Source organism: Leptopilina heterotoma, unplaced genomic scaffold, assembly GCF_015476425.1.
Source record: "Leptopilina heterotoma isolate Lh14 unplaced genomic scaffold, ASM1547642v1 Lhet_369, whole genome shotgun sequence".
NCBI lineage: Eukaryota > Metazoa > Arthropoda > Insecta > Hymenoptera > Figitidae > Leptopilina > Leptopilina heterotoma.
The window spans coordinates 773019-794994 of record NW_025111048.1 but is presented as its reverse complement, the minus strand read 5'-3'; the positions used below and the strand labels follow the sequence as shown (position 1 = coordinate 794994).

Below are 21976 nucleotides of genomic sequence, written 5' to 3'. Positions count from 1 at the left end.
ATAATTGATATTTTTCGAAAAATTCTAGGGGAATTTTGTTTTCAATAATTGAATTTCAGTGGAAATTTTTGTTATTTATGAAAATAATTGAATGTTTGCAAAGAATTTTATAAACATTTTTTTTTAAATTATTCAATTCTTTTGGGTAAATTTTTTATTAAAATAGTTGATATTAAAAATCATTGAATTACGAAAAATTTGTAAAAATAATTGAATCATTTTAAAGAGTTTTATTAAAATTTTCTGAATTTGTTCCAAATTTGATTAGAGTATAAGATTTCAAAATTAAATTTCATGTCAAATGTTTTTAATATTTAAAATTTAAACATTGTACACAGTTTATAAAAAAAAGACGACCTAGGTACTCATGTCAGTTCACATAAACTCCATTGGATAAAAGTTGACCTAGTTCGATAGCGACAAATCCCATGTCATTTATAAATTTCTTTTTCTTCGATAATGTCAGAAACTCCAATGTATTTCGATCAAAGAAACGTTTTGTATTTTTTTTTCTTCTTTCTTTTTCCTTCAAAACCAACAGTTTCATCAAATTTTCAGTTTCAATAGTCATTCGAAACATATTTTCTCTTCGAATGAAAGTTTCATCTTTTATTTTCAATTTGGAAAATTAAAGGGAAAAGAAAGGAATCTCCTTCGAAAAATACATTTCTGATTGAAAAGTTTTTTAATTTTCAGCAATAAAGGAAGAAAAATTAAATATTTTATTTTCGCTGCAATTAATCAGAAGTCTGATGATGCAAAATGAAAAGAGAGAGAGAGAGAGAGAGAGAGAGAGAGTACCTTGACGTAAATTCAAACAGCTGTTTGAGAAAACTTGGCACACTTCCTCACAAGATCCTTATCTTGTTACGTCATCAATTCAATATTAATCGTTCAATTAGAAAATCGTTAAATTTAATTAGAAATATTAAAAATATATTTTCATTAAAAATGTATTTTAACTTTTTAATAGAAATTACTTTCCTTTTAATTCCCGATTCTTTCAAAAAAGCAAAGTGATCAAATGAACTTTGTTTTTTAATTAAATTTTTGCATATAAAAAAATGTCTGCAATTTTTCCACGAATCGTAAATTGAATAGTAAAAGAAGACTTAATAGGATTTCGATTTTTTACTTTTTCAATTTTTTTTTAACACGCCAAGATTCAAATCAATATTCACTGCTTACTATCTAGAACAATACATCTTTAAAAAAAAAAATTTTTTCTAAATTTAACGGAAAAAAGCTTCTTCTTGAAATTAAATAAAAAAAAAGCAATTTTTATAGATAAATTTAAAAACGCTCCTCATCTTTAAGAGCGAATAATTCTTTTAATATTTGCCCTCACGTTTTTCCCATCATAAATTCAATATATTATTGAAATTCCTTTCATTCATAAGAATTTAAATCGCTCTGAAAATTCATTTCATGGAAATTTAAAGGAGCAAAAAAGAAATAATTAACGGATTTAAAATTAATAATCAGGGTGTCTATTATTTTCGTTCAACAAAATTCCAGGTTATTTCCCAGCTTTGTTCTAATTTTTTCAATTTTTTAAAAAATCTTGTCTATTCATAATTATAATTAAAAATTTTTTAAATAAATGAATTCTATTAAAAATTTTTTTTTATTTATGAAAATAATTTAATGTTTGCGAAGAATTTTATAAACTTTTTTTTTAAATTATTCAATTCTTTTGGGTAAATTTTTTATTAAAATAGTAGATATTAAAAATCATTGAATTACGAAAAATTTGTGAAAATAATTGAATTTCAATTATATCAAAATTTTTCAATTATTTGTTTATAAAAATTCAATTATCTTGAAGCAACAGAATTGAAAAATTTCAAAAATCTTATTTTTCATAATTTTCAAAAAAACTTGGCGAAAATTCAATTTTATTAAAAAAATTTAAGTATGTGTATATTTTTTTTAAATTAACTAATAAATATTTTAATTATTAATCTTCGCACTAAGAAACATGAATACATATTAGAATGTGACTCTTTATAAAATTTAATTATTTATCAATTATTAAATTAAAATGCTTTGAAAATTCGATTTGTTAAAAAGTTTTTAATGAGATTGTTTAACAAATTTAATTATATTTTCAGTTGAATTTCAAAAAATTTCTATTAATTCAATAATTTTTTTTAAATTTATTTACATACTACATTTGAATCAGTGACTGATTTTTTTATTTTAAAATTAATTATTTTTAACTAATTCAAATTTAGAGAACAGTATTTAAATATCTATAAAAATTGAAATTAAGAAGCGATTTTTTAAAAACAAATTAAAATAATAATTTTAATTTGGTGAAAAAATTTCCGGTTTGGTATAAAATTCCTGGTTTATTCCCGGTTAGTAGACAGCCTAATAATCCTCTATTTGCTAATTTTTAAATTTAGAAGTAAATTATAATAATAAATTAATTCTTACCCTCTTCGGCTGGCAATTCTGAAACAGAAAATAAAAATAGCGTTATTAATATTCTGTTATTAAAATTTTCTTTTGTAATAATTATTCAGTAATTAATAAATAGAAAATTTCATCAATCGAAAGAAACTAAAAATACGCTTTTCTAAAAATAAAAATATTTCTTTAGAATATAAAAATATTTCTTATATAAAAGTTTGTGTAAACATTTCTTTTCTTATTTTAAAATTATATCTTTAAAACAGAAAATGAATAGATATCTTTTTTTTCAAATTGTAATAAATTCAGTCTACGTTCGTGTATCGATCGCAATTGTATACACTCTAATACCTTGAATTATTCCAATAAAGTATATATTAATCATGTTACTAAAGGTGATAAAAGCTTAGGAGAAAAGGAGAAATTTTTAATTTTTTTTGTTGAAAATTTGGAAAATATTGAATGAAAATATTTCCTGAGAGGAAAATTTTATAACTTTACAATTTTTTTCAAAATAAAAGAATTATAATTTTTCTTCAAAATTAATTTTTTTTTGGTAAAGTATGAATAGAGAAAGTTTTTTTTTTAAAGAACTAACTTTATAATGGAGAAAAAGTCCAAGAGAATTGGTTAATAAATCTTAATAGGTAGTAAATAATTTTTATTGTCACAGGGAGCTAGAAAATATAAATACGTTGATGGGATGTATACAGAAGTAAAAGAGGTGTTAATCCAGTGGGAAAAGTTGTAAGTGGAAGGCCGAGTTTTCACTAGAAGCTGCATGGCTTAAATTTATCACACGACAACGAGTTGTGCAAGGACAAATCCAAAGTTGATAACATTTTTTTTTTGCCCCTGACAAAAAAGAAATGAAAAATATCCATTTTTCTACTATTCTAAACGAGATTTTTCTTTTCCTTTCTATTTTCATATTACATTCTTTTTTTATTTTAAATTATAACTTAAATTTTTTTATTAACATTTTTATTAATTCTAGCAAAGAAAATGGCACTAAAATGCATCTTCAAATTTAGAAAGTAATAACATTTTACTTTCAAAACAGTTTATTCAAAAAAAAAAAAAAAAAAAAAAAATCGAATAAAAGAGTGCAGAAGATTTTTGGGGGCATCAATATAAACAGAAAGAGGAGCGATAAATATACTCGTTTCTGGTAGAAAGAAAAAACAGTTTCAAGCACAAAATTAATCCACATCTTTTAGATTTCATTTAATCAAACGCCTACTGGTTACTAATTTAAAAATCAAAATAATTAATGACATTAATTTTTATAAACTAATTCTGTAAACAAGCCTTATGCAATAAATTTTATTTTGAAACAAAAACAAAAGTTTTATTAATAAAATTTAGTGGAGAGAAGAAAAAGAAAGTGAAAATATAACATGATTGATAAATAACAAATTAAGAAATAAAATTAAAAATATTTTGACGTCTAGAAATAAGAGAATATTGTTCACAATAGTAAATGTATAATTTCCTTTCTACATCACAATTATACGTACAAACGAATTCTTGTGCAAATTTTCTGTAATCAGTCCAAATATTTGGCTAACCACGACATTCAGTTTGATTTAAGATCAACTTTACAAGATCGTTAATGTACCACTAGCACAGTTTATATAATCTCAATGCGTCGTCTTTTTACATGAAATAAAAAAAAAACCCACAGAATTTTGTTTTCAACACATAAATAAAAGCAAAAAATATTCTTATATCAAAATTTTTTGGTCCAAAATTTCATTAAATTATTCAAAAAGCAATATTTTTTGTCGGAGAAAAAAATTTTTTGTACTTTGACATAATGACAGAAAAGGAAAATCTATTTTTACTTGAAGAATTTTCATTTCAGAGAACTTGAATATATATATATATATATATATATATATAAATCACTAATGACCATTATGCAACAAACTTCAAAGATCTTTTACCCCTGAGTCAGAGACGACATTTCGGTGTCAAATTCTATTTTCATTGATTCACATCGTTAACAATTTTTTTTTTTTTTTTTTTTTTTTTTTTTTTGTTAATTTATTAATAATACAGTAGAAAGAATTTAAAATTTAGCAACATCATAGACACGTGTGGCAAAAAAGAAAGAAACCTATTTCCAATTTAAAAAAAAAACGAAAACGATTTACAAAAGTTATGATTGTTTTTGATCATGTAAAGAATAAAAAAATTAGTGTAGTAAATTTTTTGAAAATTATTATCGAAAATTCTGTTAGTCACTTATTGGTCTGTGATAGCTTATTGCAGACATTTCGATAATTAATTTTAAAAAAGTAGCAAAAAATAGTTTTCAAACTGAAAAAAGTAATAAAAAAGTAGCTATCGAAAAATTAAACTTGACGACAAAAAAAAAAAAACTCGTTTTAGACACTTTACAAAACTGACAAAAATTCCATTCTATATTTTATTTTCCTGACATTTTTCCTAATTTTCATCAAAAATATTTACTTCTTTCTTATATCCTGCTAATAAATTCAATTGACCTGCAACGTATTTTATTATTCACGAAAGAATTCAAATATTGATAAAAATAATTCGACTCATTTTATGCAAATTCCAATTTACATTTTAAATAATTGAATTCCTGAGAAAATTCTATTATTCATAAAAAGAATTGAATTTTTACGAAAATTTATACAAAAATTTTTTTAAATAATTGAATTCTCTTTGAAAATTTTATGAAAATAGTAGATATTGAAAATCATTAAATTGCGAAAAGTTTATAAAAATGATTAAATTTTACAAAGAATTCTATTAGAATTCAATGCTGTGTGGTATTTTATAAACTTATTTTTGAAAATAATTGAATTTCTGCGAACGATAATATTAAAATATTTTAAAAAACTTGAATTTCCAAGAAGAAATTTATTACTTTTCAAAATAATTAAATTCTTGTGATGAATATTGTTATTTATGAAAATAATTGAATTCTTGGGAAGAATTTTATTAAAATCTAAAAAATAATTTAATTATTTCAAAAACATTTAATTACAATTGTATTTAAAATAATTGATTTCGTTCGAATAATTTTATTGAAATATTTAATAATCCTAATTGAATTCCTGTGTAAAATTATAGAATTTTTGTAAATAATTGAATTCAACCAAAGAATTTAAAAAAAACAGTTTTTTAAATTATTGGTTTTTTTCAAGGAATTGAAATTCAATTTTTAAGAATAATTACATTTCTCGAGCAATTCTTGTAAAACTGTATTAAAAATAACTGAAATCCTGTGATGAATTTTATTAATTTATGAAAATAATTGAATTATTGCTAAGAATTTTATTAAAATGTTTAAAAAGAATAGAATTTTATTGACAAATTTTGTTATAATTGAAAATAATTGAATTCTTTACAAGAATTTTTTAAACATTGTTTTAATTAATTAATTTTTTCGAAATAGGTATAATAAATATTCTGAAAATTTTACTTTAAATAATAGAATTCTTGTGGAAAGTTTTATTTGTGAAAATAATTGAATTTTTCTATTAATTAATTTAAAATAGTATTAAAAATAATTGAAATTCTTCAATGAGTTTTATTAATTATGAAAATAATTGAATTCTTGCTTAGAATTTTATGAAAAATTTTTTCAAAAAATTGAATTTCCATGAAAAATGTTATTATTAGTGAAAGTAAGTGAATTTTTGTGAAGAATTGTATAACAATTTTTGTAATTGATTTTTTCGAAATTTTTTTGAAAATGCTCTTCTAAATTTATTGAATTCCAGTGGAAATTTTATTATTTATGAAAATAATTGAATTTAGGATGAGAATTTTACAAATTTTTTTTATTTAATTGAATTGTTTTGCGAAATTTTATGCGAAAATAATTGAATTTCGAATATTTGTTGAAAATAATTGAATCGTTTTGAAGAATTTGATTTTAATTTATAATTTTTGAGAATTGTTTTTTGATTTCTATTATTAGCGAATTTAAAGTAGTGGAAATTCTACAAAAAAAATAGAAATAGTAGCTTTTATTGGCTGAAATCTAAAAAAAGTATCCAAATTACTATTTGGGTGATGTTTTTAGATTTCAACCAAAAAAGTAGTAAAAGTAGTAAATAGTAGGTTTTAATAGATGAGTGTGAAGCCTGTTATTGCAGTTGCAGATTGTAAAACACGTGTTGTCATTAATATTGAATTATCCTAAGGGACAGTACATGACGTGGTTATTTGTGTTTCAAGTTGCTGACCACGTCATGACGTGTATTTGTACTTCCGTATGTGAGTAATTCAGAAAGCCATAAAATATAGTGAAAAATTTAGTTTTAATGAAAAATAAACAAAAAACTATTGTTTATTTCTTGATTAGTAAGAATTATAAGAATTTCTGGTGTGATGTCGGAATTATTTTTATTCTATTCTCCCCTTCAATTTTTAACAATAAAAAATTCTCTATACGAACTGCATTATTTGTGGTGAATATTATTTGTACCGGAATTTCCTATTCATTCTTATTGTCACCAAACACATTGTTACAATAATTTAAAAATAATTATGCAAATGGTTATGCTTCTGATAAATTTGTCTCTCTACTTTCTAATTTTTGATTTAGTTAAAAATAATTAAGAAGTTAATACAATTTCTTTTGAAGCGAATATTTGGAATTTGAAATAAGTCACTGACATGCAATTCAGCATTTTACTTATTTATATTCCTAGAAATGTTAAATGAATTGCAAAAAAAAAGAGACAGAGTGTAAGTCTGAATAATAACTTAATATAATTGCAATGTCGACAGTTTATTTATGAATCATTTACCCTAACGAAATAATACGAATTTATGAATGGTCAATCCTATGGCATATTAAAATTTTAGATCCAATAAGGAAGTTGTTTTCAAAAGCTTTTTCTTTAATACCCTGTTGAAAATGTGACTAACAATAAAAGGTTTAATAAGTGTTTGAAAATAGTTATATTCTAGTTAAACACGCATCAATTATTAAGTTCTAAAATAATTTTTCTCAAAGTTCTTTTTTACGAACCTATTTGAATTATGTGACACAACGTGATTTAGAAACACGACAATATCTGCAATATTGATTAATTTTCAGAGCTTATTTTCGTGCACTGCTGGCTTAAAATAAATAAATATTCTTCCGTTTAAAAATTTATTTATTTTCATTTAAAATTCATTGAAAAATTTTTGAATGACAAAAAAAAATTCATTCACATTTAAATGAATAATAAAACTGCGACAACTAGTTAATTAATTAATGATTTAAGTAATTTCTCATAAAACTTTCAACAACTTTTTTGTATACACAAACAAACTGGGTTCCTCGTCTTCTAACTTTTAAACTTTTTCTATTTGAATATAAAGCAAGTTTAATTAGTTTTGTCATTTAAAGAATGTTTTCTACTTCTATACAATTCCTGAGAATAAAAATGCACTTAGAAATAGTTGATACGATTTTCAACAGATTTACATATTATTACCAAACTTTAAAAAACTACAAAAGCATTCAATTATTTTCAAAAAATATTCGAAATTCAAATATTTTCAATATCTTGTATTTTCATAAAATTTCGCAAAACAATTCAATTATTTAAAAAAAATTTGATAAAATTCATCAAAAATTCAATTATTTTCATAAATTAATAAAATTCATCACAGGATTTCAGTTATTTTTAATACAGTTTTACAAGAATTGCTCGAGAAATGTAATTATTCTTAAAAATTGAATTTCAATTCCTTGAAAAAAATCTATTATTTAAAAAAATGTTTTTTTAAAATTCTTTGGAAGAATTCAATTATTTACAAAAATCATAGAATTTGTCACAGGAATTCAACTATTTTCAAATAATTTAATAAAATTATTCGAACGAAATCAATTATTATAATACAATTGTAATTAAATGTTTTTGAAATAATTTAATTATTTTTTTAGATTTTAATAAAATTCTTCCCAAGAATTCAATAATTTCGATAAATAACAAAATTATTCCCGAAAATTCAATTATCTTGAGGCATTTTAATAAAATTCTATGTAAAATTCAATTATTTTCATAAATAACAATATTTATCACAAGAATAAATTGAATTATTTTTAAAAACTTTTCGCAACTCAATGATTTTCAATATCTACTATTTTCATAAAATTTTCAGCCAGAATTCAATTATTTAAACAAATTTTTGTAAAAATCTTCGAAAGAGTTCAATTCTTTTTATGAATAATAGAAATTTCTGAGGAATTCAATTTATTTATAATAATATTTTCAAAAAATTTCAAAAAAATCAATATTAACAAAATTTTTATACAATTATTTAAAATAAAATTTTCATAATATTTATTATACCTATTTCGAAAAAATTAAATTATTAAAACAATGTTTATAAAATTATTATGAAGATTTCAATTATTTTTAAAAATAACAATATTTTAAAAAGAAATTAAATTCTTTTTAAAAATTTTAATAAAATTTTTCGCAATAATTCAATTATTTTCATAAATAATAAATTTCTTCTCAGGAATTCAATTGCTTTTGAAAATTTTAATAAAATTCTTATCAACTATTTAATAATTTTCATAAATAATCAAATTCATTACAGAATTTCAATTTTTTTATGCAATATTGTACAGAAATTAATTAAGAAATGTAATTATTCTTAAAAATTTAATTTTAATTCCTCGAAAAAATCAATTATTTAAAAAAATGTTTTTTTTTAAATTGTTTGGTAGAATACAATTATTACTTACAAATATATTAGAATTTTTCACAGGAATTAAATTATTTTTAAATATTTTAATAAAATTGTTCGAAAGAAATCAATTGTTTTAAATACAATTTTAATTAAATTTTATTGAATTAATTTAATTATTCTTTTAGTTTTTAATAAAATTCTTCCCAAGAATTCGATAAATAACAAAATTATTCCCGCAAATTCAATTATTTTAAGACATTTTTATAAAATTCTTTCCAAAATTCAATTATTTTCATAAAATATTCATCGCATGAATTGAATTATTTTTAAAAATATTCTAATATAATCGTTCGCAAGAATTCAATTATTTTCAAAAAAATTTTATAAAATGCCACACAGACAGTCGATTATTGTCAAAAATTATAATAGAATTCTTTGTAAAATTTAATTATTTTAAAAAACTTTTTGCAATTCAATGATTTTCAATATCTACTATTTTCATAAAATTTCCATAATTCAATTATTTAAAAAAATTTTGTAAAAATCTTCGAAAGAATTCAATTCTTTTCATGAATAATAAAAGATTCTTAGTAATTCAATTATTTAAATTATAGAATTTCCATAAAATTAGTCGAAAGAAATTAATTAATTAAATATTTTTATAAAATTCTTCGCAAGAATTAAATTATTTTTATAAATATATTTAAATTCTTTCATGAATAATAAAATTCGTTGCAGGTCAATTGAATTTATTAGCAGGATAAAAAAGAAGTAAATATTTTTGATGAAAATTTGGAAAAAGCCAGGAAAATAAATTATAGAATGGAATTTTTGTCAGTTTTGTAAAGTGACTAAAACGAGTTTTTTTGGTCGTCAAGTTTAATTTTTCAATAGCTACTCTTTTACTACTTTTTTTTTTAAAAAACTACTTTTTTAAAATTAATTATTGAGTGCAAAGTCTGCTATTACCTAAATATGTGTTATTTCTTTATTTTAAAAATTCCTCTTATCCCAGTCTTAATCGGGGGAAAAAAGTATTATTTAACGTATAACTAATTATAATTAACTGAGATGTCAAAGGAACATTATTGAAGTTGCTTTTTTAATAAGATTATAAACGACTTCTCGAACTCAATAATCGTCTCGCTGACGCGCACAATGAACTGTAATGAAGTGTCGTCAACTAAACATGCAATTTACATACGAAAAATCTTCACTATAGTTTGACGTCTTTTGTGGAAAATTATAATGTCATTCATTCTATTTCTCTAAAAAGATAATTATCTCGATAATCAAATATAAAAATTGATATTTTATATATATTATTATCGATAATTGCAATTGTTTAGCAATTGTTTAGCAATTGTCTAACAATTGCTTAACAATTGTTATTAAAAATTGTTATTTACAATAGTTATTAATAATTTTATAAACAATTTTTGAGGAACTTATTTTTAGAGTTTAGGACATTTATTTTTTCGTATTCAGATTAAAAATAATTTATGCTCGTGTGTTTGAAAGGTAAAAAAAATTTTTCAATGATTATTTGAATTGCGTAACGTAAAAAAATGTGTCTCAATTACAGTTTGCATTTTCATGGCCGTTGCACTTTTTTTTTTTTGATGAAAATCTCTCAATAGGAGAATTTTGTTTGTAATGGCAGCGTGTTGTTGCAACGTATAATCTGCTCGTGCAGGAAAAGGCTTCAGGGTTTTTTTTCCCTCACTTAGACAACACAACACAACACAGATACTGGTTAAGCATAATGAGAAGTGTGTCTATTAATAAGAGAGCTACCATTAGTCAACCCTACGAGATACACGAGCAGATACCTTTTATTAGAACATTGCTCGTTGTTCCATCAAGTTAGGTGGGGGCTTTTTGACTGATAGCGCTCGATAATTATTAGTTCTCATTTTCTATCCTCATTATTTATATATATATATATTACATACAACATATTCTAATCTCTATTTTTCATTTCTTCTTTCCCGTAAAAGGTCATCGACTTTATGCGCAGTTTTTTTAAAAAAGTTTTACTCAAAATTCGTTTAAAATTATAATTTTTAACTTACAACTTTTCTTTTTTTTTATTAAATCAAATCTGCATTTTTCCAATCATTCCTCACAGGAAACTATTTTTGATAATGAAAATATTCCACTTTTGCAAAGAGTGCGCGTAATAAAAATCTTGTATATGACGCGTAAATACATCATAAATTCATAAGGTAAAATCTTTGAGACTTCTCTAATCTCTAGATCCGGTATTATAGTTGTAAATAAAACAGAAACAGACCCAGTTAATTTATATTTATTGAAATAAAATTTCTATCCTGACCAAGGTGTCTAATATTTTCGTTCAACAAAATTCCCGGCTTTGTCCTAATTTTTCCGGTTTTATTCTTCTCATCAAATTTAAATTTATTTGATTTTGAACATTTATATGTTCAAAATTTATTTATTTATATAAATCTAACAAATGGCTTCGAAAATTTTAAATAGAGTTTTTATGATTAATTAAATTCTTACAAGTTTCTTTAAATTATTTGAAAATAATGTATTTTTTTAAAAATTTTAATTCAAAATTTGAAAAATAATTGAATTAAAGAAAGAAATTTTTCAATTTTTTAAAATAATCTTGTCTGTTCATAATTAAAATTGAAAATTTGATTAGTTGAATTTTATTAAAATGTAGGTATTGATACTAATTGAATTTCTGATAAAAATTTTACTATTTTAATTTATAAAAGTAATTGAATCCTTCCAAAGAATTTTATTACATATTTATGAAAATAATTGAATGTTTGCGTAGAATTTTATTAAAAGTTTTGAAAATTATTGAATTGTGGAGAACAGTTTAATTATTTATAAAAATAATTGAAATTTTGAGGAGAATAATTTAAAAAAAAATTTTAAACATAATTGAATTTCTATCATTGCTAAGAACTTCAGTCATAGATACTGATAACATTTCTATCGAACATGTTTTTGTTAAATTTAGTTATAAGTCTATTCTTTACATTATTGGCACTTTTTATATTTCGCCTAATTCGAACTTATCAATTTATCAATCTGTTTGCGACATTCTCGTTAAAATATCTTTTTTTTATATCCGTCAGCGAAAATTATTGTTTAATAGAGTAAATTTTTATGGTGTTTCGTTTAACGCGTTTCTTAGAGAACTGCGTAAACAGATTTTCGATCAAATCAATTATTTCTAAAAATTCACGATATACCTAATGATTTTAATATTCAATTATAATCTAAAATTTTTACGAGAATTCAATTATTTAAATAGAAAAATAAATAATTTATTGAATAATTGAATGTTTCTTAAAATTGAATTCTTATAAAGAATTTTATCAACAAATTTTTAAATAATTAAATTCTTTCGACGAATTTTAATAAAATTTTTAAGAATAATTATATTTTTCGAGGAATTCGATTAAAATTGTACGAAAAATAATTGAAATTCTGGGATGAGTTTTATAATTTATGAAAATAATTGAATTATTGTGAAGAAATTTCTAAAAAATTTGTAAATAATAGAATTCCTGTGAAATTTTTATTATTTATGAAAATTATTAAATGTTTGTGTAGAATTTTAATAAAAATTTTTTTAAATAATTGAATTCTTTTGAAAAATTTTATTAAAACAGTAGATATTGAAAATCATTGAAATTTTACCAAGAATTGTATTAAAAGTTTTGATAATAATTTAATTTCAGAGAAGAATTTTGTAATTTATAAAGAGAATTGAAATTTTGACTAGAATTTAAAAAAATTTTTAAATATATAATTGAATGTCTGCAAAAAGAATTTTATAATTGAATTTTTGCAATCATTTGAAACTTCTCCAAAATTCAAATTTTTTTATGATTTTTTTAAACTAAAATTCCTCTATAAAGTTATTATTTTTAATAATTAATTAAATATATATATTAAAACATTTTTTACTTCTCTCAGAATAATTTAAATTATGAAAATTTTTGCAAAAATTTAAGTTCTTTAAAATTTCTAATTAAATTCATTGAAAATTGAAATTTTATAAAATTTGAAATTATAATCTTTTAAAGTTCATCTATTTATGAAAATTTTAATTCGAACTCTTTTAAAATTTAATAAAGTTTGAAATATTTAAAAGTAAAACTATTCATTAGGTAAATAATTTCTAAGTAATATAATTTTATGATAGTTCTTCAAGAATTAAGTTATTTTAAAAGAAATTATTGTCAGAAATGGAAAAAATTGAAGGTTTTGTTTTAGAATTTTTATTATTCTAGAAAAAACTATTAATAATAATAATATTTTAATTATTTGAATGTTAATTAATTAGTTTTCTAGAGGTGTGCATTCTGTTGAATGCTATAGTTATTTTTGGATAAAAATCGATTTTATATGTGGTATTTATTTTGTTGCAATTAAATTTAAAAGAAAAGACGCAATTTTTGAAAATAAGTCGACAAAGTTGCATTTTTTGAAAACAGTCGGAAAAAATGATAATATCCAAAGTCTGATATTATTAAAAAAAAACAAGTAATTAAATAGTTAAGAATTTTAAATATTTAATTTAAGTAAAAAAAAAATTCACTCGATAAACTATCGAGAAATAAATAATAGACAAACAGAAAGAAAGAGATTTAATTCAAAGTATAGTTAATAGGTTTCATGACTGCGAGTTACGATAAAAAGGGGGGCACGAAATGTGAGCGCCGCTTGATAAAGTGAGACACATAAACAGAAACAGAGCACGTGGAGTACACGCGAACTTCTTGAATTGCTTAATACAGTCGCTTTTAAAGCAATATTACATCTGCAAACCCACAAGATAATACAGTTCAGAGCGCATATATGTATACATACAATAGTGCTTTGGTATCTCTTGATGGATCTAAAAAAAAATTTAATAACCATCCACTATTTACGATTTTCTCTTTATCCGTTATTTATAAAATAATATTCAAATTTTTTAAAGAAACATCAAAAGATAACTTATTTTCAATTAAAATTTTAAATGTTAAATACAATATTTTACAATAAAGTAAAAAAGTGCAACTTATTTTGATTTTTATAATGCAAAAAATAACTATAACAATTCTTTCAAAAAATTGTTTTTGAATAGTTAAAATTTTGTGAAATTTAATTGAAAATAATTCATTTCTTTCAAGTATTTTGTTACAATTTTTGAAAATCAACTTTTCAAGAATTTTAATTGCAAATTTTGAAAAAAATAGAATTATCAAAAATTTTAATAAAAAAATCTAGAAATGTAAATTTAAAAATGAAAATAAGCTCCTAAATCTTTTAATATTCAATATTTTTAATATTTTCAATTACACATTTCCAAAAATAATAACATTTTAGAATTATTTTTAACATTTTGGAGAAAACAATAATGTTTAATGGTCAAAATTTTAAATTAAAATTCATCAAAAAATTCATTCATTACATAAACTAAAATTTAACAAATATTTCTTATTGACAAAAAATTGGGGTGTAATTTTTATTCAAATTGCAATTTTTTATTATGTTTAAATTTAAATTCACAATTTTCTTAAAAATATCAAATTGGATCAAACTGATACGAAAAGTTTGGCTCAATTCTCAATAAGAAATATTTGTTAAATTTTAGGTTATAACAAAAATTTTGGCTTAAACCTAATTCCCATAATCCCCGCTAGGCGTCCAATTTGTCGTTTTTTGTCGATAACGATCATTTTAAAATAAGCAAATTCTATTTAAAGTACTTCGATAAACTAAACATTTGTTTGTTATGATAAGAATTCTAAAATATTAACTATATCAATATTAAAAAAAAACATTAAATGAAGCAAAAGTATTATTTACTTTTCTATAAATGGCGAATTAAAACAATCAAATGTTTAATTTAGTGTATTATTAAAAAAAAATTGTGATTAAGAAAATCTAAGAATATTGGTAGAGTGAAAAACAAATAATTATGAAATCACTTACCGTTGAGACCATATTTTTCTTGATTTCTTTTCACCTGATCTGGTGCTAATCCTTTCTCAGAATCAACACCAAAAAAATTCACCACCTCGTCCACATTTTTACAGTGGGCGTCCTCCATTATTGCTTTTCTTTAACTTTGTGACCAGTCTTGTTAATGTTTATGTACGTTCATTCACCCAAATAATTTCTGAAACAAAAAAAATTTTATTAGGTAGTAAACAATCGTCTTTTTTAAAAAAAAAATGTATGAATAAAGAAAAATTCTTTAATTTTATTTTTTTTTGATTTAAAAAAACGAATTCGTTAAAAAAAATGAGGGAATTTTTGTAAAACTGTCTTAAATAATTTTCTGTTTTTCTTTCAGTGAAAATATAAATTATTAAACAGACGAGACAATGAACTTGGCATTTCGGTAGGTTAGGGAATCATGACAAAGTAAATGTATCTCACATTAAAGATAAAAGTTGTTATAAAGCCACGCCACGAAGGATGAATCTATTTTCGAACCTAACCTCACTTCCCCCTTTTGATAATCTTCCGTGTACTCGAATCTCTTACTATATATAACGAAACTAAAGTAAACAAAACATAAAAATTCATCTACAGTAATTTCACAAATTAACACCTCAAAATCGAAAAGAGTTATAAATTTCATAAAGAGAAAAATTTAAAAACCTTGTCAGCTGTTATTCTCAAGTCAATGTATATTTTTTAAAAAAAGAGTCAGTCCAATAAATTTAATATCCATTTTAGAAATTTCTACAATTTTTTATTCAAACTTTTTTTCAACATCTAATTATTCCAGAAAGGAATATTTTCTTTTTTTTTGGAGCAAAACACGTGTCAAAGTAGGAAAAAAAAATTTACACAAACCTATTATGTTTAGAATATCGCGCGTCCAAAGAAAATGTAAATCTTTTCAAGGAATAACGAGGAGAGACTAATAAATATCGATTACTTTCAATTGTGATAAAATCCAATTTTAAATTCAAAGACAAGAAAACTGTAAAATTAGTCTCTGTTTGCTATAAGATTATGCTGCACTACAAAGCACGACAACGATAAGTCTCACACACATTCACCACAATTAAATTCAAACTAGACACGTTTACAAAAATCATCACAAGACGCCGGTTTCACTAAAATCTAAGGTATACGTCATTTTTTCAAGCGTCGCAAACACTTAGACCGCATTATCACACAAACCAGCTTGCCTTTACTTTCAGAAAACTGACACGACACCGCACTATGAACAGCAAATCATTCCATCCCCCTCTGGAAAAATTCTCTGCGCACGTGCGCCTCCTCGCGGAACATACGACTTGTTTCGATGGCAACGCCATTTGGGTAAGTTTTTTTCATTTTAGAATTTTATTATTAATTTTAAGAATATCAATAATTTCAAATTAACAGTTAAATAAAATGAATAATTGAAATTTTGTCTTTTAAAATTTTATCAACATTATTATTGTAATTCATTATATTAAAAGAGATGTGAAATTGAAAATAAAATTTGTTTCTTTTAGGCGGAAAATTTTTGAATTGACGCATGCGATATTGAAAAATAGGAGCATGTGGAGCAATCTGATTGGTGTAGAGAGGGAAGTGTATTCTGTTATTTTAGGGCTATTTCCTTGGCGCGTACTTTCTACACACTTGAAAGAGCGAAGAACGTCAATTGAAATTACATAACGATTATAAGACATTGAAGAGTTTGAGTTTGATGAAAACAAAAGTTTAACAATAAAAAGTAAGTAAAATAAAAGATTCTAATCACAGGAAAAAAAAAATTTTTATTTTTACTATGTTTCAGGAGCAGCAAGAGAATCATCGATAAAAGTGGAGTGTTAGAAAACCGAATCGTAATTGAACAAAGTATTAGTTTTAATGGTAGTTTTAGAAAACAAAATCGTATATGTCTTCCATTAATTTGAAAGCAGTCCAAAACATTCTTTTTCAGTGTACTTTCCAAAGGTAGGTTTAAGGTAGTTTTAGAATACCAAATTGTAACAATCTTCCAAATAAACATGTAAATTGAAATGTTTAATAATTCTGTTTTGTTTCAGATGCTGCAAGAGGATCATCAAAATATACTTCTCAGAGTACTTCTCAAAGACAGGTAAACTAAACTGACATGTTTAACGATTTTTTACTGTTTCAGAAGCAGCAAGAGGATCATCGATAAAAGTGGAGTTTTAGAAAATAAAATCGTAATTCTATTCCAATAATTTGGATACAGCATAAAAATTTCCCTTTCAGAGTACTTTTTAAAGGTAGGTAAGGAATACTGCAATGTTTAACATTATTTTTACTGTTTCAGGAGCAGCAAAGAGGATCATCGATAAAAGAGTAGTGTTAGAAAACCAAATCGTAATACCAATAATTTCTACATACACCATAAAAATTTTCGTTATTTCAGAGTACATTTCAAAGGTGGATAAACAAAAATACAATGTTTAATATAATTTTTACTATGTTTCAGGAGCAGCAAGAGAATCTTCGATAAAAGTGTAGTGTTAGAAAACCAAATCGTAATTGAGAAAAGTAATATTTTTAATGGTAGTTTTAGAAAACCAAATCGTATCTGTCTTCCATTAATTTGAAAGCAGTCCAAAAAATTCGTTTTCAGTGTACTTTCCAAAGATAGGTTTAAGGTTGTTTTAGAATACCAAATCGTATATATCTTCCAAATAATTTGGATAGCAGTGCAAAACTTTCTTTTTCAGTGTATTTTACAAAGGTAGGTTTAAGGTAGTCTTAGAATACCAAATCGTAGCTGCCTTTCAATAATTTCGAAGCAGCCAGAAAATATCCTTTTTAGTCTACTTTTCGAATGTATGTTAAAGGTAGTTTTAAAAAACCAAATCGTAGCTACCTTACAATAATTTGTAAACAGCACAAAATTTATATACATATATTAATTAAAATTTTAAGAATTAATTTAGTTACTATTGCATAACTTAATGTGCATGTTTTGCAGACGGAGCAAACCGACTTGCTTCCTACTGTGAATGTTTGTCAAAACACAGGGGGGTGTTCGAAGTTTCTGGTACATATAATTTTTCTCTAATCGCGAACATGTTAGTAGACATTTATCAATAATCAAATTTGCGTCAAAACAAGTCACGTTAAATCACTTTTTTTTTGTTTGTTAATTTTTGTTTCTTTAAACAATTAATTAATATTATTAATACAGGTTGAGAATCAAGAAACGAAATACCTCCAAAGTTCGTGTACGTCAAACGGAGGCGCTGAGTTCGCGATGCGCGGCAAATATAAAATCGTATGTATCATGGGCTGTAGAAACTTTTGCCGGAGAAAAAAAAAGTGGTGAACGAAGAAAAGAAAAATTTGAAAATGAGAGTAAAGACAGCAGGTATCGTTCACGATGTCAGTACACAAACTGGTGAATTTGGAACCGGTCCGGATTTACTACCCACGAGGATAACTTTTTCTCTAAACGCCCGGGATGTGGCTAACGCAGCCAAATCGCGCGTGCCCGAGCGAACGCTTTTAGCACATCCCGAGACGACTTCCTAATTATTTTGGCAGAACTATAGTCGTGCTCGCTACACTGCCAACTAGATTTCAGGGACTCGATCACAATCGCCACAAATTGCAAAGAAAAAAAGCTTCCTCAAAAGACTTAATTTATATACATTTATATATATAAAAGGAAAAAATTTTTTTTATTAATTGATTTACCAAGAATGACAATTTTCAAAGAAATTGTTTTGTACGTATATTTTAAAGTAAATTTATTTCGCAACAAATGATTAAAATTTTATTTTATATGAATAAAGCTGATACCATATTTTAAATGAAACTTCGAATTGCATTATGTCTTTCTGCATTCCTGGCACTGATTTCAAAAAACTTGTGTGAACCAAGTGCTTCCTACACTTCACGAGTCGCTTTGCCAAGTTACGTCATTGCCAAACGCACACAATCATTATTGCATCCGCGTCATTTTATGTCGTTATAATAAGTTACGAAGCAATTCGTCAACGTCATCAGAAATGCGCGAAAAAAAAATAAACACCCTGTGAAGAATTATTTATTTCATTTTTCTTTTTTTTTAAAGGAAGCGTAGAGGAATGCTGATTGCAAGTAAAGTCAAAATAGTTTCTTAAAAATTGCAACAAAAAAAAAAATAAATAAAAAAAATAATAATAATGAAAGCATAATAAAACTCTTCAGGGAGCCAAAATGTCTCTCAAGATTCCCAAAAAGAAAAAAATAGAGGAAAATAATTTTATCCTTCTCTTTCATATAAAAATGATCCCATAAAAATGAGTCAATTGCAAGTTCATTAAACTTTCTCAAAGGAAACGCAATTCTAAGAAGTAAAATGTTTTTAGTGTACTTGTACCAAAGAAGTTCGACGAAAAAATATTAATCGTAAACTTGAGAAAGTGTTTCGTGATGCAAAAAAAAGCGAGTAAGATAAATGATTTTAACGAAAAGTACGCAGTCACAAAATACTTCAGTGTGTCATAAGTTTTCTCTTTAATCATGCACCCTCAATGCAACCCAAAATTTATAGTGCTTTTAAAAGAATACTTCTTCAATATTTCCTCATATTTTCTTCTCAATCACCTGTTGTTTTTATTATTTTTACCATTTTATTATTATTATTATTAGTAGTAGTATTTCATTTTTATTATTATTATTATTATTATTATCTTATTTTTATTATTATTATTATTATTATTATTATTATTATTATCTTATTTTTATTATCTTATTTTTATTATCTTATTTTTATTATTATTATTATTATTATTATTATTATCACCATTTTTTAAAATTATTTTTATTATTATTGTACTTTTTATTAAAAGAAATGGTTTGCAAATATTGTATATTTAATTTTTTAATTCAAATAAATTTTTTGATTCTCAAAAAATTGTGAGATATTATTATTTAACACCAAAATGAATTAAAATAATCTGCAATGCTTCAATTCATCAAAGCATTGAAATAGAAGTATTATTTTTTCAAAATATTTTTCAAATGATTTGGTTTGGACTTAGACAAATTTTTTTAATGAAAAAAATTAATCCTTTTTTTTTAATTAATCTTTTTTTGGTGTTAATTTAGTAAGCTGCAACTTTTTTTAATGTCTCTTAGTTTACTGCGTGTATTATGAAATTAAAAATTACTTATTTTTATTTTTATTAATATATATTATTTATAACATAAAAGCAAAAGCTATTTTTAATTATATGAATACTATATAAAGATTTCATTGATCTTGTGCGTCGTATCTGGAAACAATCTTCTTATAACCCTTTAAGAAAATTTTCTATTTCTGTCTGATTATTTTACATAATTTTTAAAAATTCTTTAGATTTTCTAACATTCAAAATGAAAATAATAATTATTGAATAAAAAATAACATTGTTTTTAATATTATTAAAATAAAATATATTAAAAATATAAAAAAAAATGTTAAAATAAATAATATGTTTATACCTATGTAAATAAAAATAATATTGTTGAACAAATTTTTTATTTAAAATCATAATAATATGTGTAAAGATGTTGAATTTAAATAAAATTAATAAAATTTAAAGAAAATTTTTATATACATATAATTCATAAAATTGAATTTTTGTAAAATATTTTAGAATAAAAAATAATATTTTTAATATCATTAATTTTAAAAAAATTTGAAAAATCCTTTCTATCTTTTTTTCCGTTTAATTTTTTGGCTTTTTAGAAAAAAAATCTTCAATTTTAAACCAAGCGGTAAAAATAAAATTTTTGATTTTAAATATTACTTTTATTTTGAAATAAAGTATATCAAAGAAAAAATTTTTTTCTGAAATTTTAATTATGAAAAATATTTGCCTAGCTTTTGAAAATTATTAGAAATAACGTGAGAGAATATAATTGATTTAAAGATTTAATATAAAAATTTATGAAAAATTCAGTTGATATGCGTTTACACTCTGTTTCCAAATTTTTTTGCAAGTAAATGAAAAGAAACATTTTGAAAAATTTTTTTTTATAAATTTTTCTTTGTGTTAGGTACAAATATTATTTTTTAAAATATACTTTTTTTAAACAATGAATTTTAAAATATTCCTGTTCTTTCAAAATAATTTATAAAATACAGAAATTTAGGGTTATTTAAAAAAAAATATATAGTTCATAAATACTTAAAAAATGTGAAGAAATTTGAAGAAGTTATTCGATTTTATTATTATGATGATAGTATTTTAAAAGAATTGATTATAAAATTTAACTTTAATAATAAATATATATTATTAGAAATATAAAATAAAACCCTTATCCTCCGTCCCTTCGCAAATTGCAGTAAATCCCCTTTATTAATGCACATAATCCTCGTTTGCAATAATCCGCGCGCATGCGCGCATTCACACACTGAAGAGCGCTAAAAAATTTAATTTTCAAAAAACTATATGAATTCACATTAATGTTCTTGTATTTATAAATCCTGATTTGTCATTTTTTTTCCTTTGTTCACAATCACTGTTTCCATTTTTTTTCAATTAATTCACTCTGTTTCACTGAGTAGCAAAAAAAAAGGAGATCACAAATTCACTCGAAGACTTACCCAAATAATTATTATATCTTAAAATCCCAAACCAGTAACTGAAGAGAGTTCTTTCACACTATAACCGGAAATAAACGTCAAAAAAAAACACAAAAACAAAATAAAACTCGAATCGGAACAATATAGAAATATTAGGAAACTATTTTTATTTTTATATTTTAATTAATCACACTTGTACGAGGCCCCTGAATCGCGATCTTTACTACTCTTGGAACATTTTTTTTTCTTTGCGTGCGTCGTGTGCGTGAGTAAACAATAAAAAAAAATAATAATAATCGTACAAACGTCGCAACGCCTGCGTTGCTCAACGAAACGGGG

The 21976-nt window shown here is 23.0% G+C and overlaps 1 protein-coding gene across 5 annotated transcripts in view; it reads right to left on the bottom strand.

Moving 5' to 3' along the window:
* LOC122505805 (calcium-transporting ATPase sarcoplasmic/endoplasmic reticulum type) overlaps window positions 1-21976 on the bottom strand; it is a 54808-nt gene extending 32832 nt beyond the window's left edge. For 2 of the 5 annotated variants that reach the window (XM_043617651.1, XM_043617647.1), the window contains exons 1-3: window positions 15946-16336; window positions 15073-15259; window positions 2443-2460 (exon numbers count right to left, since the gene is read on the bottom strand). In XM_043617651.1, the coding sequence (XP_043473586.1) occupies window positions 2443-2460; window positions 15073-15190 (136 nt within the window). In that variant the 5' untranslated portion in view covers window positions 15191-15259; window positions 15946-16336. Of the gene's footprint in view, window positions 1-2442; window positions 2461-15072; window positions 15260-15522; window positions 15640-15945; window positions 16337-18292; window positions 18438-21658 lie in introns of those variants that run through there. The other 3 variants (XM_043617648.1, XM_043617649.1, XM_043617650.1) reach the window with 3 other exon arrangements.